General features: G+C 42.1%; 1 protein-coding gene across 1 annotated transcript; it reads right to left on the bottom strand.

The window, feature by feature from the left end:
- Positions 1 to 9,469: 9,469 nt before the first annotated feature.
- Positions 9,470 to 11,899, bottom strand: LOC108804653 (toll-like receptor 6). The gene has a single exon (XM_018576494.1). It carries the CDS (start codon positions 11,897 to 11,899, stop codon positions 9,470 to 9,472), a length of 2,430 nt encoding a protein of 809 aa, XP_018431996.1.
- Between the last annotated feature and the right edge of the window lie 14,134 nt (positions 11,900 to 26,033).

Genomic DNA, 26,033 nt, shown 5'->3' with positions numbered 1-26,033 from the left:
GTAAAATCTTTTATTACAATAAATAAAACAAGGGATAAAAGTACGCACAAACAAACGTTTTCATCAGGCTTTAACAAGAAACGAGAGGCCACGTTGGTAAAGCCTGATGAAAATGTTTGTTTGTGAGTACTTTAATCCCTTGTTTTATTTATTGTAATAAACGATTTTACACACGGAGGTGGTGCTTCGTTCCCTTTTGTTTTCTATGTTCGTGGTTGAAGCCCCAGAGCCTTGGATGAGCAGTCCCTCAAGTCTGTGTGAAAAACTGTGATAAACTGTTGAAAACTTTGAGTGTGCAACAGCAAGTGGATTGTTCCAATTATGGTTCCATAAGAGTTAAAGAAAACTTTTTGTCTGATATGTCATGATGAAGACTGTATAGCTCATTGTCACTGCAATACAATTGGTCTATTCATTTTTCTTCTAAATCAATAACGGACAACTGACCTTATCTCTAAAATAGAGCATTGGAACAGTGTTGGATCCATTGAAAGCAGACTACAGGTCTAGATTTGATAGATCACTGTAGGAGCGAAATCATAAAAATTCATTATTTTCTACTTCCTCTTCTGGCATTATAATGACACTAAAATTACTGTCCCTTTAACAGTGGGTGCTTATCCCGTTACAACCACTTCAAGTACAATTCTGTTTCAGTTCCACATTGAAAAATACCAGAACATTGTTTCACTTCATTATCATTTGACAGTATTGAGCAAAAGGAAATATTGGGCGTTTCTAACCGTATCCCGTGTGCACAGTCCAAAAGTACAGTTAAAGAATGAAAATATTCTTAAACTTTGCTCTGTTAACTTTTATTGCTCAGTTATGCTGAATGTCATGTTTATGTTGAGGTTTTTGTAGGTGACTATAGATGGGACTGTTCTTAGGAAGCTTTAGAATGCAACTACATGTGTACTTCATGTTACTAAGAAATTAACAATTAAATGTCTATCTTATGTATGTGGAAATGCATAGACTGTGACCCTTTTGTATGAAAGTGATACCACCCAGTATTTGAATAGGCAGGGTTTATTTTGGCATGTCACATTAACCAGTAATGACTTGTGTGGCATTGCGTGGCAATACCACAGTGTTGGGTGGCCTCAAAGTCACCCAGGGTTCTCAGCCAGAGGGGCCGAGTGGCTCCAGGAAGAAATGACTTGTACCAGGAAAGAACTGCCTTTTCAGTCCTTTACGGGTTTTCTGGATCACAGTTGGGATCCTGGAGCCAGGAGATTTCTTAGAGCTCTGGGTGGGAGGAAATCTCTATTCCTGGGTCCATGCTTTGGTAGTAACCAGCACCTAATTGTGCAACTGTGCACATCCCTCATGAAGAGTGTGCTGGGATGTGTTCAGGGCCTCACCTGGAAGACAAGAGAATTCCACCCAGGAGTCAGTGTGAAGGCCAGTGCAGCAGGGTGCTGCAGGTTTGTGAAGCCTATGGTGAGGATTGGCACGTGATTGAGGTTGTCCGGGGGAACCAGACAGTGGCCCTGAACATTGAGGCCGGAGCAGCAGTGCTGCAAGAGAAACTATTAAAAGACTGGGACACCGTGAGTGTATGGAACAACTCGGTGATTGGTGAGCCAATATATATATTCTGCTGAAGATAAGCTATTGTATGTTGAGCTTTCAATGAGTATCTGCTGTTGAAATACCAATAAAGACTTTTCGTTCATGGAAAAACGCTGTGCGAGTGCTCTGTGAGCTCCCCAACATCACACTTGGCATTTGCAGGAATTTGAATAATCATTCTGCAAGAGTAATATATAGCAATTTTGGATATAGTTTCTATCTTTAAAGGAGAACAATGGGGTCAGTGTTTTTCCCCATAGTTCTCCTTAGGGTAACGGGAGGACACAAACTAGCGTCCTCCCGTTACCCTAAGCTCAGTATACCGCGAGCTACAGCTTGCGGTATACTGAGACGCCGCACCTGGAGCGGATCCCGACGTAGTTGACGGGATCCGCCCAGCTGCGTGAGTGACAGCTGGCTCTGCCTACCTAGAGACAGAGCCAGCTGTACCCGCCCCCTCCCCAGTCCGTTCCGCCAGTCAGCGCTGGCAGATCGGAGCGGGGAGAGGGGAATCCAGCCCCTCCCCCTGTCACGACAGAGAGCCGTGACAGGATCGAGAGGTGAGGGAACCCGGTATGTTTTCCCTCACCTCCCGATCTACTGAGCCGACCTGTGACAGTCTCATTGTCACAGGTCGGCTTAGAACTATGAGGTGAGTGGAAATCACTCATCTCATAGTTCTCCTTTAAACTTTATGGTCAGGTCAAAATATGTATTTGTTTCTGTTTTAGTCAGATAAACATGAAATACTGCATAATATTTTGTATTCCTTCTTTAAGCAACAGGTGGAGCTGCGGATTTCTTTTAACATTTTCCTCTAACTCCCATGTTGTAAAAAGCCTGTTGTTTACAGAGCTCAGTTGCTCAAGCTTAAACTTAAATGTATTCACTGTATTAGAATGACACTTCAGCTGGATTGTCAGAGGTCACTGCGGGTCAGGAAGCGGACATGCAGCAACTGGCAGACTGGTGAAGGGTGACAGTTTATGGCTAAACAAGGTTGTACAGAGAGGCAGCCCTAATGCTGCTCCAGCACTATTCACCCAAGCACAGGACATCACCAGTAGACAGTCCTAACCATGCTCCAGTACTCTTCACCCAAGGAGAAGGCATCACAAGGTGACATAACACCGCTCCTCTATTATTTACTTATGGAGAGGCAGTCCTCTCCACAGTCTAACACTATTCAGTAAAGGAAAAAAATTAAAATGTAAGGTAATTACTAAATATAACACAGCTGGAAAAGTGGACACTTAGGATCCTTGGGTATATTAAGTAGATAGTCCTAACACTGCTCCAATACTATTTATTAACCAAAAGGACAGGGCATCATGAGGAGACAGTCCTAACACTGCTCTGATACTTTTCGCCAAAGAACAGGGCATCATAAGGAGACAGACCCAACACTGCTCCAATACTATTCACTTCCGTAGAGGGCATCTCCAAGTAACATTTCAAACATTGTACTATTACTATTAACCCAAGCACAGGACATCACCAAGGGCAGAACATCACCAGAAAGATGTCCTAACAGTGCTCTAATACTATTCATCAAAAGACAGGACATCACCACGAGACCTTTGTAACACTGCTCCAATACTACTTGCCAAGAACAGGACAACACCAGGAGACAGTGCTAACACTGCTCCAATACTATTCACCAAAGACAGGACATTACCAGGAGACAGTCCCTACACTGCTCTACTACTATTCACCTTAGGAGAGGGCATTATAAGGAGGAAGCCCAATACATGCTCCAACAATATTCAGCCCGGAACAATCACCAATTTCAGATAAGTACAAAACATGAAATGGGAAGAAAAGAAGACACTGTGTAAACTAACATACAATCTGTGTCTCAGATGGGTCTCAGATGAGTCTCAGATGCAGAAGCAGAGCATCCAGTACCCATTGTTACCCAACTCTCCCAATGCACTTAGTTCACACTTCTGGCAGGCAGTCTAAGTAAATAGTCAGCTACAGCCCAATTGTTGCATGCAATGTGCAGGACAACAGGAAGTAACAGGAAGATTGACAAACTTGAAAGAACGTACTGAGTGGTTGTGCTCAGCACACACTGTTCGATCCAGCAAAACAAGGGGCCAGAAAGGACCTCAGACGCCCCCTTTTCAAGCCTGTAAAGAATTTTCATCCTCAATAAATGCAACCAACAAACTACCATTTACCTTTTTTTGAGACTCATTTACGGCATACTCCACTGCAAAAAATAATTACTTGTTAATTAATATCTTAAGAAGGGACTGCATGGGGTTTTTCATTAGAGCTTGCTTTTTCCTGTTTTATATTCATATTTTGGAAGTACAAATCTGGCAATCCTGAGTTTCAAGTAGCTAAAGACTTGTACTCAGGATTTCAGGTTACACACACAGTTGAATAACTAAAAAGACTAACATACGCTACTCTCTCCAAGAAATTATGGTACCATGTAGATCTTCATACACTCCTGATGTATGGAAGTACCTTGTATTAAACCTTTATTTGTGAAAAATGGACTTTATATATATAATAATAAAGTTAACAATAAGTTTTCATATAACCCTACCTCCAAACGTCATGCCTCAGTTTCACAAGCAAATGGTACATAAGGCCACTAACAAAGGGGCGGAACCTGTGTCCCTCAATGGACTTCAAGAAAAAGATTTTACAGTAAGTATAGAAATCTGATTCTCTGTATCGTCTATTGAGGGACACAGGAATTGTAGACATTCTTAAACAGTCAGGATGTTCAAAAGCAGTCCAACAAAATCCACTAAGAAATATAGCAAGAGGAGAGTAACTAAAATGAATCAATGCCTAAAAGGCTATCAAAAACAAAGTTGTAATTATGTGCAGCAGTGCTGCCGATAATACGTCCAACATCCTAGAACATCGGCAAAAATGTATTGTATTATTGGTCTGTGCATACTATAGATTGTTTATAAAAATTTAGGAACATTTAAAGGCTTCTATATGACAGTCTAAACAAGTCCCAGATTCAGTTCTGTGAGCCTCATATTTTCTTTTTTATTAAATACATTTTTATTGGTTTTTAAAAATTTAACAACTGCAAGTGGTTGATTGTCAATCACATATAGAACAACAAGAAATAATCATCCTGGGCATTGGTACATCAGTAGAATAAACAGTATGATAAAGGATACATAGAGTATCAATGTCAGCTAGTAGTTTCAATCAACAATTGCATAGATGCGTATGCCAGTCTATCCTGAAAGACTGGATATAACCAATGATTGGATAGAAATAGTAAAAAGAGAGAAAAAGAAAGAATCAAAGAAAGGAATAAAATAAAAAAATGAAATTAAACAATTAAAGGAAACCAAGAAGGAGGAGGAGAAAAAGGAGGGAGAAGAGAGGAGGATGAGCTGGGGGATTGTGTACGGCAGTACATATACTACCCAAAAAGGGGGATCCCAAATTCAAGCTCCCAATAGGGAACTGTCAAAGCCTCATAATTAAAAAAAAAAATCTTTACCTAAATGAGCCAAATCCTCCTTTATGTTAGGTTTTTTTACCCTTCCTTGTTGTTTTTTTACCCTTCCATGCTTGCAGCATGGCATGTGCAGTGTTTCTGAAACCGTTTGTTCCTCTTTGGCGCCCTCTTATGACCAAACCCGTTGACTTCATCATTCTGCAACAACTCAAAAACACATGACAAATTTCTGTCTCAGAATGATGATACAAACACCAGCTCACTATTTAAACATCAGCTTGTTCATTCAGTCTCCGCCCTTGCATGTGTCCTGATCTACCAAGTGCTCTGAAGTTGGTCCTGTTCTCCGTGTATAACCCTGGCTCTGGCTAACTGATCCTCTGGTTCCAATAATCCTGATCTCGGTGTTCCTTGACTTGGCTTGGCTCCCTACCTGCTTTGGCATCTGACCTCTAGCGTGGCATTGACAACGTCCCGGACTTTCTCCATTGTTTTTTGCCATTTAATGTTTATTGTTGTTTTCAATCCTACATGATAGTGGTAACTCTGCTCTAAATTTAGATACAGTGCATCATCATTGCCACAACATCGCAGGAAGCACCATTCACTAGTAGGTTCAATGGGCGTTTGTGGGACTTTGCATGGGGACTATGAGAAAAAGTCTTAAGTGAAGATGCATTTATAATTAGTTGCTGCAGCACACATTTTTAAAGGAAAGCCATAGTCCTACTTTAAACAAACTTGACAAAACTATAAGGTCATAAACTGATACACTGGCAGTGAGCATATCTACAGTGTGACACTTAGGGGAAAATTTATGAAGCAGTGAATGTGATATTTACCAAATATTTAAATGAACCCAACACTACAATCACATGCGCCAAGAAAATGTACCTGCAGTGAATGCAACTGCTTTATAACTATTCCCCTTATATGCTCCAGGTACCTTTAAATATTTTTTCAGGACTTTGTATGTGAAATACTATTTCCATCAAAATATATCTACTAAACATGCACCGATACCGCTTTTTGGGTATTGAATACGTGTACCGATATCTATCTTTCGGTATTCGCCGATACGGATTACCGATACCGGTACTCCCCTAGCATGGAAACTGCTTCCCGGGTGGTGAGTCATTACCTGGAGGAAATCTCCCTCTAACTGGAAGTTCCGGTATCAGGGGCTAGCATTGGGGCATTTGGGTGTGTACAAGTACAGTCCCAAATACTCAGTATCGATACTGAGTATTTATTAGGAATGCACCGAAATTTCGGCCTCCAAAACATATCGGCCGAAAATGGCACTTTTGGCAAAATGCAGAATGTGCCAATATTTCGGCCGAAATAGAGGTGCATCCATAGTTTATCTCCTCCCCGCTAGGACACAGAGCACTGCCCAGCGCGGAGTCGAGAAACTGCCACAGGAGGCCGAGTGGTGCGGGGGAGGAGAGGCTGTGAGCGGCCGGCGTCTCTCCTCCCGCACCACCTAGCTTCCTGTGAAAGATTAGGAGAGCGGTGTGGAGACAGCTGTCAGTGCTGTCACAGGAGGCTGAGCTCTCCTCCCCACACTGCTCGCTCAGCCTCCTGTGACAGCGAGTCAGGATGGAGAGCGGATACAAGCAGTCAAGGATCACAGTGATCAAGTGATTGTAAATAATTCAGGACATAGTATGTTTAATTATGAATTAATGGGAAGTTATCTGTACGTCTTGGCCAAAAATGGCACTTTTGGCAAAATGCAGAAAGTGCCATTTTTTTGGCCGAAATAGCGGTGCATCCCTGCTTTCTCTCCCCTCCGCTGGGCGCTGCTCTGTGTCCCAGCGGGGAGGAGTTAAACTGTCACATGAGGCCGAGCGGTGCGGGCGGAGAGCGCTGTGAGCGGCATGCGTCTCTCCTTCCCGCACCGCTCAGCCTCCTGGGACAGATCAGGAGAGCGGTGCGTGGGCGGGGACAGCTCTCAATGCTGTCACAGGAGGCTGGCCAGCGATGTGGGGGAGGAGTCAGCTGTGAGATCGAGATCTCCTCCCCACACCGCCCGCTCAGCTTCCTGTGAAAGCCGACCCAGGATGAAGAGCTGTACAAGCACTCAGTGATCGCTGAGTGTTTGTAAATAATTGAGGACCAAGTATGTTTACGGTGTCCTCAAACTGAAGGAATGGGAAGTGATCTACATCACTTCCTGTTCATTCATGATTGTCGACATGGTAAACACAATATGTCCACAAGTTATGACTGAACAGGAACACTCCGTATAGAGGATTCCCGTTCATTATAATAGGGGCTGCAGAAAAAAGAGATTGTGGACTCTGTGTTCTCAATCTATTTTTCTATTTTAAAAGATAAATATCAGGGGGCTGTTTATACCCCTTATAATAACCCAAAGCCCCTAAAAGTAAAGTAAAAAATAAAAATATTTAATAAAAATAAATAAATAAATATACACAAATGTAAAAGTTTATTAAAAATAAAATATTTTTTAATTTTTTTTTTAAAAGATGGCGCAGAGGTGAAGGAGGTGCTGAAGTGAGCCATGGACAAGAGGTGCAGTGGGGGCAAGGGTGATTGGTGGAAGAGATGGGGTTTGCTGAAAACTGAACTCTAGAATTCTTAATAAATCTGCTCTTACAGTGGGGTCCCCCTGCACTGTAAGGGTTAAATGCTCCTTACTCTAGGGGTAGAGGAAAAAGGTGTAATACTTATTCCATGCTCTGGCAGGCACCAATGCTTTCTTCTTTTCTCCAACGCTCTAAGTTGTGGCCAATCCTTCACTGTCCTCACATACAATGCTGTCACAAGAGGCCAGCCGGCAGTGTGGGGGAGGAGTCAGCTATCAGATCAAGATCTCCTCCCCGCACCGCTCGCTCAGCCTCCTGTGATCGATGAGTGTTTGTAAATAATTGAGGATATAGCATGTTTACTGTGTCCTCAATTATGAATGAATGGGAAGTGATCTACATCACTTCCTGTTCATTCATGATTGTGGATATAGTAAACACACTATGTCCACAAGTTATGAATGAACAGGAACACTCAGTATAGAGGGTTCCTGATCATTTATAACAAGGGCTGCACCTCTAGTATTTATGTTAAAATAATAAAACAGAATAAAGAATCACAATGAGGAAAGAGAAGTGTGTATAAACATGTATTTAATGGTCCAAAGTGTATTAATGGCACACAGGGAACATACTGTCTTAGTGAACACTACATTTGGAATAACCCAGAATAACTGCAGCCTGCATGGTCACATGGTCACAGGGGTTCATTTATAAAAGCTTAAACTGCACCTAGATGGCACTGACGAGTATAGAACCTTCCTATACTCGTCAGCAACTTTTAAAGATGAACCCCATAGTGGAATGGCTTCTGATAAAGAAAGGAGCCAGATACTGAGCATTGGGGAACTAGGGATCCATGGTATGGAGTTGAGATTTGACCAGAGGATCCCAGGAGCTGATACTATGGGATAATGGGATAATGGACTCTCCATAAGAGGATATAAGCTAGAAAATGTGATAAAATCAGAATACTCCATCACAAAGTAAAACACAGTGCTAGCCAGAACACCAAGTAACTGGCAACTAGGAAGTTTTGTTGAGATGTGTTGTTGTGGTGCACTGTCATAGTGCCGGGATGAACAGAATACATTTTTGGCAGCAAGGTTAGGCTTAGTGTACACATTGTATCTCTCTTGACTGGAGAGTGTTTTCATTAAAGCCAACCCCACTACTGAGATCTGTATATTCTACAATAGTAATGTTGCAATACACTAATAGCTTTAATGAAAGTCTGACACAGGAGTATGAATTATATACATTCACTAATACATTCATGTGAGTCTAATCATTCTTAAGTAATAATTATCTTTTTAAACCAATCACTGAGCCATATGATTGTTTATATCAGGTGCTCACAACTCCACACCCAAGAATGAATAAATTATACTGAAATCAGACTTTACCAAACCTGTTATGATAACAAGTTTAATAGCAATTCCATGTGACAGCTATAGTTACACCCTTTAATGAGTTACTACCTTTGAAACATAAATCTAAGACTAAGGTTAGCAATGTGCTACATAGTGGTGGCAAGCAATGCAAACAAAATACATAGTGGTTGCACCTAGATGCAAGCATTGTATTGATCAAGCAGATTATACAGCATGCTAAAAAATGTCTAATGACGAGTCTCAGTCTTTACTTTTTCATAACTAAAAGTAGACACCATTTTCACCACACATATATCTAAGTATCACTGCAGTCGAGAGCAACAGTTGTTGTTGGTAGCTGCTCTCAACAATCAAGATTGCGTCTCTGATAAGATCTGCTCATTTAAGACCACTTCCAGTACACCCAAAGGCAACAAATGACAGATCCAGGTTTCTGTAGTCTGGCTGAAAAAAAAAAAAAAAAACATTCAGTGGCCAGATAGATGATCTACTTATGTACTCTCACTTGAGTGGATATTTTCCTGATCATGTAGGAGCACTTGGGTCTCAGAGTGTGGTTCTTCATGATGCAGATCTGACAAGTTGATGCTAATAGCTGCTTTGACATTAGCCCAGAAAAGACCATGCTTGCTTTTCTCTTTTGGCCATTCCAGATATGTTCTTTTTGCCATAAGTGCTTTCAGTCTAGAGTACCTTGAAGGGATAATGTACTGAGGGATTGGTTCAAGCAGAATTAAAATTAGGTTGTCTTTCTTTTCAGTAAACAGTTGTTGATGAGCAAAATAGAGTTCATAATGACACCACTCACTCTGCACAAAATGAGGAGATAAAACAAAGATGGACTTGTAGCTTTTCTCAATGCAGTTAATAATGTTTTCAACAATGGGTTTTCCTGGCAAGAAATTTCTCTCGTGCTGACAGATCCGTATCGAGTTGTCAGTGTTCTCTATACTTGGCAACATTGTATGCTTAACCCAAGATGCATCGTGTTCACTATAAGAAACAAAAGCATGGAAGTCAAAATCTCTCCTGAGTTCCCAGTCGCCACTTTGGGATTTCCTAGTCCTGTGCTTTGTCCTTGTCCACTGCCAAATCATCTTTAAATACCATGGCACATCACAATATTTGCATACAATAAACAGCAGAGCAAGACCAAGGATTATTGGCACAACTATAACTGGGACCAGTATATAGATATTACAGTATATTTCAGGCAAGTAGAAGTCAGCCAACATGACCCCTTTAACGTTGTCCGGGAGTTCACAAACATAATTTTCTGGCCAGCTATTCATTCGCTCTGGTGATTTCCTTACTGTTTTAATGAAGGTTCTTATCTCACAAAAACAATGGAATGGGTTGTTCCCCATGTTTATTCTGGAGACATTTTTACATTTGTGAATGGAGTCAGTAGATGGATAAGGAATTTGGTTGTATTCAATATGGAGCACGTTTAGACGAGGTAACAATGTGCAGTCGGGCATATCAAAGAATCGATTATATGCAAGGTTAAGATATTCTAGTTTTTCAAAATAGGCTATGTTTAATGGTATAAATGCTATGTCATTTTTAGACAAATCCAACCACCTAATATTCTTTGGCAAACATTTAAAAACAGAATTGGTTAAAGAACAGAAAGCCAAGTTCAGCTTTGTTATACTCTGCGACCAGCTGCATGTCTCCTCATTGTAATGAAGCTGGTTACGACTTACGTCAAGATGTTGCAAGGCTATCATTTTGCTTGTCATTGAGCTCACCTTGACTAAGGCTTGCAGCTTGTTGTCTACCATTATAAAGGTTCTCAGCTTAGTCAGCGTTGCACAATTTTGAAAGACATCATCCGTCATTGCGTTACTGGTAAAGTCCAAGTACTGAAAGCTGCTAGGTTTTAAAGGACACTCCATAAAGAGAAAATTGGCCGAATTTACGGTCAAATTTTCAATGTTCATTTCAGAAAACAATCTGTACAATATAGTTTGGTTAAACAAAAAAACTTTACTTTGAATGTTGTTCAAGTAAAGCTCTTTCATAGAAGAGTTGGAATAGTCAAACTGAACTCTATTGATGAAGCCAACCAATGTAAATTCAGACAGATGGAACTTCTCAACAGGTGAGTGCCATATAACCTGAAGAATGAAGGTAAGTATATTCCATGGTAGTGAAAAGTCATACATAGTTAAATCGGTGACTCTAGAATTCTTGGCTATTCTTAATATGTTGCTCGTTATTCCATATACCACATTGTCAATCTTGGACAGTTCCAAAGATTCAGATACATTCACAGCATCAAAAAGTAAGTTGAAAATATCTTTTTTCATGAGCAGAGATTCAAGGTGAAGGTACTTTGTGTTCAGCATGAGTAAACTGCCATTTTGGTAATCCGATAGATTATTTAAATTGATGAACACACGTTGTAGTTTTAGTTGAGAGATTGCTTCAAAATCCGAGTGCAGAAACTGCTCCACACCAAACCCTAAGTACTCCAGTTTTACCAGATTTCCCAAACCTCTAGTTACAGATAATGTTCTGAAATGATTGTACGAAATGTCCAAATACCGAAGGTTGTCTGGAAATGTGCAAGAGACATTCTTAAGCTGGTTGTAGGATAAATCCAAATGCTCCAAGTGGTTGTTAGAGTCAAATATATTTTTGTTCAGTTCAGTGAGCAGATTATATGAAATATTGAGAACTTTGAGATACAACAGATAGTTGAGGTCTGTTGTTTCAAGGTTTTTGATGTTATTATGTGACAGATCCAACACAGTCGTCTCTAAAGACACATTCTTAGGGACGGAACTCAGTAACTTGTAAGAGTAGTTAGTAACAAGTTCCTGATTCTTAATGAGTGGGCGTTCTATACAATGTGTACCTATGAACATAGACGACACAAAGGGGATAATAAGTAGTAGGATAAATTCCGCCATATTTCTTCATCCGTCCTTTCAGTGCACAAATTCTAGAGAGGTTAAATTTTCATAGCAGATTGCTTGATTTTACCTACAAAGTAAAGACGAGTTATTAATCACCTTAAAATACTATTTCAATTAATTGGTTAAAGTAGCGTTTAAAAAAAAAAAATAAGCCCACACTTCTTCATAAAAGAAAAAAACGTGCACTTATTATTGTTTTTTGCATAGGAGCCAGTAAAGCATTGCAACTGTGATCAGTGGATCGTGGGTACAGTACTCTGGCTAGGTTTCAATGCTGTACGGGCTTACAGCACCCGGGGCAAAAGGAACTGAAAGAGGAACTACAGCCCAGGCTTAATCATCACGCACAAACAAATGTGAGCTCCTTTCTTATCCATGAATCTTTCCACTCTGCTTTGATATTATAGAATAATCATTGACTGGAATAGAAGAGTGTTACCTTGTATAGGTTAGCATGGGAAGTCACTAATACCACTTTTTTATAAATATTTGGCAAATCATGTTTTAGTCCAGTGTATGAAAGAAGACTTGGGTTTATGACTAATAAAAAATAAACTGTTTGTGAGCAGGATGATCTATGTAAGAAAGGAGCCAGTATTAATAGAGACGTTGTACATAGAAACTAAAGAAATTCAATGGGGGGGGGAAATTGATCAAAACTGGTGCAAACAGAATCTGGAGCAGTTGCCCATGGCAACCAATGAGACAGAGAAGCTGATTGGCTGCAGTGCAAATCTGCTCCAGATTTTGCCTGCTCAAGTTTTGATCAATTCCCCCCCCCCATGTTTTTATCATACACAACAAGAAATATAAACTAAATGCTGGCTGACAGATAAGGCCATCGATGTTACTTTACCCTGCGTTTACTTTTTACGTGAAGAAGCATCCAGGCAGCTCATTAAAGTCTATGGAGACCCATGAACTGTGCATCCTCACACACTCCTTCCCACAGACAGTGTGCAGACCTGGATCCATAATGTATGTGTCTGAGGCCATACACAGTCTGTGTGTGACTGTGAAAACTCGGAGCTGCGAGAAGCAGCGTGTGTGCGCGCACAGCTCCTGCATCTTTATGGACTTACAGGAGCTGTCTGCATGCTTCTTCCTGCAGTTCCAGGTGCATGTGAATGAGGCCTTACCCTGTGTTTACCTTTTCCCTAGTTTACTTTTTCCCAGTGTTAACCTTTTGCCCATGTTTACCCTTTATCCTGTATTTATGTTTGCACTGTGTTTACCTTACCCTGTGTTTACTTCTCACCAGTTTACCTTTATCCTGTGTTTACTTTTTCACCAGTTTACCTTTATCCTGTGGTTACCTTTTCCCCAGTTTACCTTTACCCTGTGTTTACCCTTACCCCGTGTCTACCTTTTCCCTGTTTACCTTTTCCCCCATTTATATTTACCCTGTATTTACCTTTTCTCCAGTTTATCTTTTCCCCGTGTTTACCTTTACCCTGTGTTTACCTTTTTTCCAGTTTCCCTTTTCCCTGTATTTACCTTTTCTCCAGTTTACCTTTACCCTGTGTTTACCTTTACCCTGTGTTTACCTTTTCTCCAGTTTACCTTTTCCCTGTGTTTACCTTTACCCTGTGTTTACCTTTTCTCCAGTTTACCTTTTCCCTGTATTTACCTTTACACTGTGTTTACCTTTTCCCCAGTTTACCTTTTTCCGGTGTTTACCTGTACCCTGTGTTTACCTTTTCCCCAGTTTACCTTTTTCCGGTGTTTACCTGTACCCCGTGTTTACCTTTTCCCTAGTTTACCTTTTCCCCAGTTTACCTTTTCCCCGTGTTTACCTTTTGCCCGTGTTTACCTTTTTCTCCAGTTTACCTTTTCCCCATGTTTACATTTTCTCCAGTTTACCATTAGGCCTCATTTACACAGGGTGTGTTGCCCCATACTACATGCAGGGACGTTTTTTTTATGCATCCAAACCTGTGGGAAGAAGCATGCGGGCAGCTCATATAAACCTATGGAGATGCATGATCTGTGCACCCTCACTTGCTGCTTCTCCCAGCTTTGAGCTTTTGCAGCCGCACAGACGATGTACGGACCTAGATACATCATGTATGCGTCTAAGGCCATACACCGTCAGTGTGTGACTGTCAAAACTCAGAGCTGTAGGAAGCAGCCTGTGAGGGCATACAGCTCTTGCATCTACATAGACTTACATGAGTTGCTCGCACGCTTTTTCTGCAGCTAAAGGTGCTTCAAAAAACAGCCCTTCCAAATTTACGGGGCAACATGCCATGTGTGAATGAGGCCTTACACTTTGTTTACCTTTTCCTCAGTTTACTTTTATACTATGTTTACCGTTTACCTTTCCCCAGTTTTTATAAATAAGACCAAACACCTGCAAATATACATAGGGAGCTCAGTGATTTTTGGAACAACAAAATCTAAAACTTCACTGTGACACTTTTAGAGATGAAAGCATTTCAGCAAATAACGCATCGGCAATACTTACACAGGTTTGTTTTTCAGTGCAGGGATCCCAGGGATAAGTCACGGAGACAGATTTAGCGTTTCTCTGACAGACCAGGAAGTTCACTGTCTTGTATACACTGCTCTGCCCTACAAACATGCCAAGGTCTGATCTCACTTGTTCTGCTTTTGTAAGTGAAAGGAAGCATTCAACTGGTCAAAATCAAAAGCAAACTTCTCTGAGGGCATTCCGCATTGTGAAATAGAGTTTTATTATTTACCACACCCTCCCACTCTTTAACTATCTATTACACTTTATGTACAATATGTCTTAAATGTAGCTTATGCACTGGAATTATTATGGAAAAAAATAATCTCCTCCATGTCAGCTATAAATATTTAACACATTTTAATAAGCTGTATGTACCTGTCATTTTTATTTTTTTAAATCAGAACTTTCCAAAATCTCTGTGCCTGCACTTATGTTTTAACATGGTTTTCCACTTTGCAGGCAGGTTGGGATGACCCCTGCTTTATATTTGTTACATGTTCTTATTCACATTGCATATTCTAAGGAAGAACTCCTGGGAAACAACCGAAACCTATCTGCTGAGCTGACCAGCTGTGACAGCGCTCCCTCCAGCCTGTCTCCTCCACTGCAATGATGGCATGTCCCTCGGCATCCTCTTGTTCTACACACTGTGTATAGGACCAGGGACCAGTGCCGTCTCCGAGGTTTGGGTGAATATAACTTTTTTGCGGGGGTAGCCACCACTGCAAGGGTTACAACTTCTGCTTTTTTTTAAAAACAACATTTTTTTGCTTGTTTTTGTACTCACCAGACTGTATGACAACGCACAGCAGCGCATCACAGCATGCTGCATAGACATGAATGAAGTGCCATTTTGTGACACCAGTACAGTAGAAAAAAATGTAAACAGTGCAATGCGTCTCAGCGCCCCTAAACAACGGACACCAGCCAGCAGTGTTTTAGCGGGCAGGCTGGTGTGAATGAGCCCTCAGATCAGTGTACTGCAATTTCTTTTTTTTATTTTACACCAGAACTTAAAGCCCAAACTTCAGGGAAATTAAAAGGTTTCCCTTGCAGTGGGGCTGCTGCTGCCATGCAACCGTTAAATGCTCACTTATGCCTGGAGGACAGGAAAAAGCAGTTTTTCCACTCCCTAGGCATAACCGAGCATGGTGCGGCCCCACTAAAGTTAGGCATTGAAGGTAAATTTCACCTAAATAAAGAGGATCGTGGGTACAATGCTCTGGCTCCTGCAGACTTCTCCTCCTATCCCAGTCCATAGTGATGTACTGACATTCAGTAACAGGAAGAGGAGGAAGTGTCAATAGACTGCAATGATGTACCACATTTTTATTCCATGAATCTACCACATAGGCAGATGGGACTTGTAGTTTCTCCATTTACAGATCCTGTCAAATGATCTGTGACTAAATGATGCAGCTGTGTGGAGGGAGCCAGGCACAGCCAAAACAGCAGCAGCCTGCGGAAGGAGGAACCAATGATTCAGGTGAGTGGGGGAGCCGGATGGGGGTGGGGATTTGGCGATGTTTCATGTTATACCCTGAATATGGGTGTAAGATAAAACATGATATAAGAGGTAAACTTAAATAGAAACAAAAGTTTTTTTTAAATAAAGCCTTTCTATTTAACCCGTAATTAATAGCTTCTTGTAAGCAGCACTGAGCATGAAATGGGAAAGGCCAACGCTAGGAATCTATCAATTGTGCTGCAGTACATATGAGCTGGCAGGGAACATTTTGACAGGAGGAGGGAGCAAAGTGAATGACTCTTTCTGCTGCTACTTTGCTGTCCAATAAAAGGCGAGGGGTGAAAAGTGACAGAGCTCTATTGCTTAATTGCAAGTCAGGCAACCTACATGGCTTTGCTGCCTGGTAGAGCTATACATATATATCCCAGGACTGGCTCTACAGAAATATGTATATGTACTGTATGTGTATATATATAACGGAAAATTGTATACTTACCTATCGGTAATTTTCTTTTCCTGGCGCCAATACATGGCAGCATACAATGGGTATGGCTCCGCCCCCAGCCCAATCACAGGACCAGTTATACTATAAATTAAAGCCCGCCTCCCAAGGCCACCATTCTCGTAACAAGTACTCAATGCGAAAGCCATGGGAGGGTCCTGTATGTTGCCATGTCTGCCCTACGTACGTTACATCAAAACACGTGACTTCATCAGGGGTCTGATGAAGGGGTCTGATGAAGTCACGTGTTTTGACGTAACGTACGTAGGGCACAGCTTCTGATGTCACTGCACTGAGCTGAGCCGGACGAACAAGTGTTTTTATCGCTTTGCTGCCATTTGCCCTGCTGGTCTGATCCAGCAATACCCAATGCCTGTACTGTTAACACCATTGCTATAGATAGATAGATAGATAGATAGATAGATAGATAGATAGATAGATAGATAGATATATACATATATATCGGGTGACAACGAGAAAATATTAAAATAGTAGTGGCATAAGTCTCGCCACAATAGTACATCCCATAAGGTAGTGATTTTAAAGTACATAGGAAGACCAAGGAAAAACAAAACTAAAGAAGAAAGTTAAGAGAAAGATCAAAGGAAGATGGTACAGAAGTGGTGGTAAAGAAACTTTTGAAGCTTTGGAAGTCAGTAGAAACCGACTGTTAAGGTGGCCATACACTCTACAACCATCGCAAGACTTTAGTCTTGCGATGGTTGTAAAGGGATTTAAAAAACGTACGATCTGCCTATCTTGGACAGGCAGATCGCACTCTCGATCATCGCAAGCCCGCCCCCCTGAGGGGCGGGCTTCCGATGACCGCAATGCTGAACGGGCAGTGTGCGCGTGCGCACACCGGCCCGTTCGGCATTTATCTTCCGAGCACCGTTCTAACCAGCCGAGAATCGTACGATTCCCGGCTGGTTTTCGAACATGCTGGTTCGACAGAAGACGTGCGACCGTACAGTAGAAACGGTCGCACGTCTCCGTTCACACTGCTCGATTATCGTACGAAAAACCGATCGCATACGATTATCGTACGATAATCGTGCAGTGTATGGGCACCTTTACTGAAAGACGTCGGTCATTGATGAATTAGGCTTATAGTCTACATCTGAGAGAGTCAGAGGTCAAAACATCAATCCAAACTGGAGATATAGATGTTCTCCAGAAATTTGGAATAAGCTGACGCGCTGCAGAAAAAATAAAAGGTATACTAGAGCATTTTAACTCCTTTTTGGACCCTGGATAGACATATAAGAGAGCAATTGTCTGGGGAAGGTATAAGGGGGGTTTTACCATAAAGTTCTGAAATAATATAAAAAATGGACAACCAAATTTGCGTTTGGAATTTATTCAGCGGATTTAAACTGAAAGCTCAGCACACCAAAAGAGTACCCTTACAGTGGGGTTACACTCACACTGCAAAGGTTAATTGCTCATTTATGTCTAAGGGTTGGAGTAAAGCGGATTTAGTTACCTGATCCCCGCTCCCACCGGGCTGCCTGACCAAGCCACACGCCCTCTTCTCCCCTTTCCTCCGGCGGTCCAAGAACTGATGACCTCATCACATCTAATGCAGGTTCCATAGACCTACATTAGATGTGAGGTCAGCAATGAACTTTCCACCAGCTGGAGTGGAGGGAGAGAAGAGAGGAGCACTGTACAAGGGAGCTTCTCCCTCTTCCAGTCTGAACGCTGCTGTACAGGGGAGCTTCTCCCTCTTCCACTGTGAATGCTACTGTACAGGGGAGCTTCTCCCTCTTCCAGTCTGAATGCTACTGTACAGAGAAGCTTCTCCCTCTTCCAGTCTGAATGCAGCTGTACAGGGGAGCTTCTCCCTCTTCCAGTCTGAATGCTGCTGTACAGGGGAGCTTCTCCCTCTTCCAGTCTGAATGCTGCTGTACAGGGGAGCTTCTCCCTCTTCCAGTCTGAATGCTGCTGTACAGGGGAGCTTGGCCCTCTTCCAGTCTGAATGCTGCTGTACAGGGGAGCTTCCCCCTCTTCCAGTCTGAATGCTGATGTACAGGGGAGCTTCTCCCTCTTTCAGTCTGAATGCTGCTGTACAGGGGAGCTAGCTTCTCCCTCTTCCAGTCTGAATGCTGCTGTACAGGGGATTGCATGAGGTTGATACTAAGTTGTTCTCAAGTACTTAAACTTCTTCATTTAAAAGAAGTACATTTAATATTGTATTGGCTGAATGAATATATATTTTATATCTGCCAGGAGTTCAGCTTTAGGTGCAGAGATCTCTCCCATAGCCTTTAGGGATATAAGCATCTAAAAGGTTGTTTAACTCCAGCATTCACAAAATTGAAATATCAGTTTTGGGTATTTAGGTATACTCTCATACCACATAGCTGTTATTAAATCTAAGGCCAAACACGTTACAATCTGACCACATAATCTTTGTAGACTTACCAAAACCATGTAATAGAAGGAACTACTTCATCTCTCCAATCAGTTTTAGCAGAGCTAAAGCAGATTGTACAATTATATTAATGTCATGTGAGTTTAAAAGGGAGAGTGTTCAGAGACTGGAACATCAGATTGAAACAAGTGTAGTCACTTTTAGATGGACTTGACTAACAAAGTAAAGCTGAACTGCAGCTAATACTTTTTTGAGCAGTTTTTATTTTCTTTTGGGATAAAGGTTTTATATAATTGAATAAAAGATGACCATTGTAAGCACCCCTGTCAGTGTTAAATGTTTTGTCTCAACCCTCTATCTGCCACTTGTCCTGCACAGCTTGTCGGCTAGAACTATGAGGTGAGTGGAAATCACTCACCTCATAGTTCTCCTTTTAAAGGAAGCAGAAAAAGAAGACTTACTGGCCGGATTACCAGGTGAAAATTTAGGAAAAGTCTAAAAAACTATAACGAATGCTGCCACCATATCTAAAAAGCTGCAATATATTACAATTTCGTTTTTTGGGTTTGAATACACTTTAAATTGTTGTCTGGCCGGGGTAATAACAGCCATCATACAATGTACTTACAGTATAGCTACACTTGTGATCATTGTTAAGCTGGCCATACACTGCGATTATCGTTAGATTTTTTTCGTGCCGTCATCAAACCCTCAATCAATTTCCGCTCGAATACCCCATCATGCACAGACCAGTGTCGCTTCGATAATCGTTGGTTAGCAATACTAACTCGCCGAACGTCGTCCATCAACAGAACGGATTTTCGTTTGCGCATGTGCAGTGTTCATGTTACAATTTTTTCGATCCATCGATTTTCATTTCATTCGAAAAGTTTTCCAGCCTGACTGATCGAGGAAACTCAGCCAGGAGCACAGTAAAAAAAATCGTTGGTGTCCCATCAACTGATTGATTATCGTTCAAAAGACAATTCGTGGGCGATTTCCGAACTATAAATCGATTGGTGTATGGGCACCTGCACTCTAACAGGCTTCTAACCTATTTTAACAGTGGCCATTTGGAACTGTTCACATGATTTCAATCCTTACAGATCTCAGTGGCCATTTCGAGGACTATCACTACATCCAACAAGCCATTTAGATACATAGAAACTTCACAAGCTTTTTATATTGTCAGATAAGCTCATGTTGTGTTTGGAAAAGAACCCGGTGCACCGAAGTGTTCCAAGGGTTAGAAGCGATCATGGACATTTATTTATATAAGGCTTGATTCTCTTATGATAAGGGTGTGGCACATAAGACACTCAGAGTCCCCTGGCTTGTTGACATAGGATGTGATTTGCTCCTTTGGCTAAATGCCCAGAACTAGCTAAGACTTCTCACTACTGAAATAATATTGTTTAAATTAATGTGAAGAGGAATCATGACACTGAAAACAGAAAATGACGTATGCAGGCTAGAGGCATCTCTATAGGCAATGTACATTGAAATGTTGACGTTGTTTTTGAACTGTTGTTCTGCCTGTTGTTTTCAGTCTGATGTAACTGTTGCCTGCTTTGCTGACAAATGTCATTTATTTGTTTTAAAGAAGAACTCTGGGCAAACTAAAAATGTACCATTGCACTTGGGCTACCCCCTGCACTGCAAGGGTTAAGTGCTCATTTTGTCTAGGGGACACTACTAAAGCTGTTTTGGTTACCTGATCCCCGCTCCTACCAGCTCCCTCCAGGCTGCTAGAGCAGCCTCCGCAACTTCTTATCCTCTTTGCTCTGGCAGTCTAAGGACTTCTGGCTTAATTACATCTTTTGTAGGCCCATAGACCTAAATTAGAACAAAGGAGTCTGAAGGACATTCCACCATCCAGAGAGGAGGGGGAGAGAAGTGAGCGCTGACTGCCATGGAACCAAGGAGCAGGTAAGAAAAACAGCTTTATTAAGCCTCATTCACACAAGAAAAGGCCAGCACGTACAGCTCCGTGCGGTGTGCACGGCCGTATCGGACAGCTCCCGGGAAGGAAAGGTGCTGCGTGTGATTAGTACGCAGCCCCTGTCCTTCTCTATGGGAGTACGCAACCCTACGCTCACCCGACCTGCACGTCCGTGCGGGTGTCCATACTCGTACGCTGAACGGATGGATGCTGTCTGCGTCCGAGCCGGGACACCCGTACGGACCTGCAGTCGGGGTGAGCGTAGGGTGACGTATGGCCGCATACTCCCATAGAGAAGGACAGGGGCTGCGTACTAATCACAGGCAGCACCTGTCCTTCCCGGGAGCTGCCTGATACGGCCGTGCACGCAGCACGGAGCCGTACGTGCCAGCCTTTTCTCGTGTGATTGAGGCCTTAGAGTTCCCGAGACAAAATGAGCACTTAATCCTTCCAGTGCAGGGAGTCTTTACCTGGATGCCAAAAATGCTATACAATCTTTTTTTGTATTGTTAATGTTACACTATGACATCATGAATGAAAATTGTGAACTTTAATGCAATCTTTTGGAAATTAGGGGAAATCTATTCTACTTTAAAAGAAAGAAAACAGTTTGTTGCTGTTGAAGACACTGCAGATTTGTCATAAAATGCTTTTGCTGTTTATTGTGACCACTAATGGTAACAAACATGCCGCAATTTTGCAGAATCTGCCCTTGGAAAGTATGCAGTGAATGTTACCCCAGTGAATGTGTGGAGAATGGACTATACAAATGCTGTCCATATGTTAAAATCAAGACCAAAAGACTGGACCATTACAATTAAAAAAAAACTTTCAATGTCTTATAAGCAGAATACCATATCTTTGTTATCACTTGTTTAATTCTATATATGTGTATGTATGTATGTATGTATGTGTATCATGTATTACTTGCCTCATGTATCACTTCCCCCTCCCTTTTAGATTGTAAGCCCTCAGGGGCAGGGCCCTCCTTACCATCTTGTCTTGAATTGTATTGTGATTGTAATGTCTTCCTTATATTGTAAAAGGCTGCGCAAACTGTTGGCGCTATATAAATCCTGTATAATAATTATTTTTATAAATAAATTATTTTTATAAACAAATACATTTATTTATATATACATACATACATACAGTATCTCACAGAAGTGAGTACACCCCTCACATTTTTGCAAATATTTTATTATATAATTTCATGTGACGACACAGAAGAAATTACACTTTGCTACAATGTAAAGTAGTGAGTATACAGCTTGTATATCAGTGTACATTTGCTGTCCCCTCAAAACTCAACACACAGCCATTAATGTCTAAACCGCTGGCAACAAAAGTGAGTACACCCCTAAGTTAAAATGTCCAAATTGGGCCCAATTAGCCATTTTCCTTCCCCAGTGTCATGTGACTTGTTAGTGTTACAAGGTCTCAGGCGTGAATGGGGAGCAGGTGTGTTAAATTTGATGTTATTGCTCTCACTCTCTCATACTGGTCAATGGAAGTTCAACATGGCACCTCATGGCAAAGAACTCTCTGAAGATCTGAAAAAAAAGAATTGTTGCTCTACATAAAGATGTCCTAGGCTATAAGAAGATTGCCAAGACCCTGAAACTGAGCTGCAGCACAGTGACCAAGACCATACAGCGGTTTAACAGGACAGGTTCCACTCAGAACAGGCCTCGCCATGGTCGACCAAGGAAGTTGAGTGCACGTGCTCAGCGTCATATCCAGAGGTTGTCTTTGGGAAATAGACGTATGAGTGCTGCCAGCATTGCTGCAGAGGTTGAAGGGGTGGGGGGGTCAGCCTGTCAGTGCTCAGACCATACGCCACACACTGCATCACAATGGTCTGCATGGCTGTCATCCCAGAACGAAGCCTCTTCTAAAGATGATGCACAAGAAAGCCCACAAACAGTTTGCTGAAGACAAGCAGACTAAGGACATGGATTACTGGAACCATGTCCTGTGGTCTGATGAGACCAAGATAAACGTATTTAGTTCAGATGGTGACAAGCGTGTGTGGCGGCAACCAGGTGAGGAGTACAAAGACAAGTGTGTCTTGCCTACAGTCAAGCATGGTGGTGGGAGTGCCATGGTCTGGGGCTGCATGATTGCTGCCAGCACTGGGGAGCTACAGGTCATTGAGGCAACCATGAATGACAACATGTACTGTAACATACTGACACAGAGCATGATCCCCTCCCTTCGGAGACTGGGCTGCAGGGTAGTATTCCAACATGATAACGACCCCGAACACCCCTCCAAGACGACCGCTGCCTTGCTAAAGAAGCTGAGGGTAATGGTGATGGACTGGCCAAGCATGTCTTCAGTCCTAAACCCTATTGAGCATCTGTGGGGCATCCTCAAATGGAAGGTGGAGGAGCGCAAGGCCTCTAACATCCACCAGCTCCATGATGTCGTCATGGAGGAGTGGAAGAGGACTCCAGTGGCAACCTGTGAAGCTCAGGTGAACTCCATGCCCAAGAGGATTAAGGCAGTGCTGGAAAATAATGGTGGCCACACAAAATATTGACACTTTGAGCCCAATTTGGACATTTTCACTTAGGGGTGTACTCACTTTTGTTGCCAGCCATTTAGACACTAATGGCTGTGTGTTGAGTTTTGAGGGGACAGCAAATGTACATTGATATAGAAGCTGTACACTCACTACTTTACATTGTAGCAAAGTGCCATTTCTTCAGTGTCGTCACATGAAATGTTTAAGAGGGGCAGGCTCAACTGGTACTGGATGTGTAAAAGTTTTTTTGGATGTCAGAGCAGTAGAAATCTGGATCTCCCATCCACAATTATCAGCTGAGAGGGTAGATGATTTCATAAAACATTTACATGTGTTTTTCAGTTCACAAGACATACGGGGATATGAACATTCATAATGACATGTACATACATATATACTGTAGGTTGAACTAGATGAGTTGGTGTCTTTTTTTCAACCATAATATGTACCATGCAAAATGAATAGGAGTCTGACTTTTGGAAGTCTTGAAATCTTACATTCTTCCAGCTCTCCGCGCAGCTGCCATGGCTCATGCTGACAGTGCTTGACCTGTTTGCTAATAGTAAGAATAGATTAAAGTATTTCCATCCTGCAGCCCCCATAGCTCCAAATAGAGTCTCTCTAGAGCTGTCAGGGTCACACACAAAAAAAAAAAGTTTATTTATTCACACTATCAGTAAGTGGCTCCTGCTTACAGCCTTTGCATAATCATTATTAGTATGCAACTATGCAGGGAGTCTCTCCAGAGATGAATACAGAGACTTGTGAGCTGACTCATACCTCTGACTCATACCTGCGGTAGTGGCGGCAGCTTTCTGCAAAACCGCACTATAGATGCAGAGCCTGAAAGCAGGTGCTGCTTACCGCTAATATGAAGAGACAAAAGATTAAAAGACTTTTAATAATTGATATGATCACAAAATGGCTCAAACACATAAGCCGTGACAGCTGTAGGGGAAAGCTGAAAGATATAAGGATCCAGCTTGCCGGGAAGTGTCAGAATCCTATTTATTTTGCATAGCTTATGAATGAAGGAACATGTGACTCATTAAAACATAAATAATGTATCTATTATGCTTGTTTTAAGCATTTATATTTTTTAAAAGGCTTGATCTGGTTACAGGGTCTCTTTAATTACTTTGCCACAAATGGGAGTCTTTAAGTCACCTATAAACCACAGCGCAATCTTTTTGTTAAACTGAAACTTTTCCTTCACAAAGGCTTTTCTGCAGACAGATTATAGACACTTTGTCCGAGCTTACTTTAAAGCAGAAGTAAACTTATAGGTGTGCCCATCTCGCTGGGGGAGAGAGGAAGAATTTTTTTGGCAGAACAGACTTTGCATGTGTCTTCTGCCAAAAATCCCTACCGCCCAACGATTTTATATTATTTTACTTCCTCTTTCAAAAAGAACTTAATTAAAATAGTCAGGGACTACTTAGCAACCAGCAACTGTTAAGATATAGTACACTTTGGTCAGGAATATATAATTTCTATTGGCATATAGAATGCAGAATTCAAGAGTATATAGTATACAGAGTGCAGCAGTCATACGTATGCAACATACAACAGTAAGGGGTGTATACTGTACAGCACAGTATGTGATTGTGGTGGCTGGGAGACTGTTATGTACACAGTATGCTGCACTCTATATGCTCTTTTGTACGTTGCACATTCCTGACTGCTGCACTCCCAGAGGGCCCATTCACACCACATCCAAATCAACTCCAGACCATCTCCAGACCAGACCAGATTGTTTCTGGACCCAAAATGCATTCTAATGTATCCCTATGCTATTTCTGGCCTCTGTTCACACCAACGCAGTCCGTTCCAGACCAGACTACAAAAATACTGCATGTCTCATTTTGTCTGGTCAGCAATGCACTAGAACTGCAGGCAGGTTCACACCATTTTCCGGACCATATTTGAGGGGGCGTGGCGGTGCACTGAGGTCAATGGCATCGCAGTCATGCCCCCCTGCCTGCAGTGCGATCGCCCGCACTAATGTGCCTGCTTTCCGGTCCAGTGCGATCTGCAAAAATAGTGCTTGCAGTATTTTTGCAGATGGCACTGGACCGGAACGCAAGTACTAGAGTGCCTGCGTTCTGGGTGCGGGCGAGCGCACTGCGGGTGAGGGGCGTGGCTGCGGTGCCATTGACTTAAATGCACCGCCACGCCCCCACCCGCCTCTGAACGCAGGGAGCCGCCTGGCTTGTGTTCCTGTGCGTTCCAGAGGCCGAACGAAGTTTGTGGTGTGAACTGGCCTTAAGGGCTTGTTCACACCAGATCTGGATGCATTCTGCATATGCAGTGAAGTGCGTTTTGCTGTGTTTTTTCTGCGTTTTTACTGCGTGCCGGTGCATTTTGTTTAGCTTAAAATGGGCTTTCAGGTGTGGTTCCAGAGCGTTTGCATGCATTTTTTAGGTGTTTACATGTGTTTTGGTGCGTTCCAGAGCAGAAAAAATAGGGCATGCAGCAGTTTATCCACATGCTCTGGAACTGAACACTCTGGTGTGAACTAGAGCCCAAAATACCATTGGAATACATGGGATGCGTTTTTGATGCATTCTTAAACTGCTCTGCTTCTGCTCCGCACTTGGTGTGAACTAGCCCTTAGAGTGCAGTAGTCAAGAGAACCTAACATATTACAGTTTTTTTTTTTAAAACAACAAACTAGCAAAATTCTTTCCCAGTAAGCTCCAAAAAATGGCAACCCTCCCTACCTAATGCCTCACTCCAGGTAGGGAAAAAGAAATGACCCTCTTAATGTGTCGTAGCCCCCCCCCCACTGCAAGGCTTAAATGCTCATTAAGTCTAGCTGTATAGGAATGAG

Source organism: Nanorana parkeri, unplaced genomic scaffold (assembly GCF_000935625.1).
Source record: "Nanorana parkeri isolate BGI_ZX_2015 unplaced genomic scaffold, ASM93562v1 scaffold69, whole genome shotgun sequence".
Classification (NCBI taxonomy): Eukaryota; Metazoa; Chordata; class Amphibia; order Anura; family Dicroglossidae; genus Nanorana; species Nanorana parkeri.
The sequence above is the reverse complement of the archived record's forward strand: the minus strand, read 5'-3'. Positions and strand labels throughout refer to the sequence as shown.

Coding starts and splice junctions, on each gene's coding strand:
- LOC108804653 (XM_018576494.1), bottom strand. CDS start 11,899: ATGGCGGAATTTATCCTACTACTTATTATCCCCTTTGTGTCGTCTATG.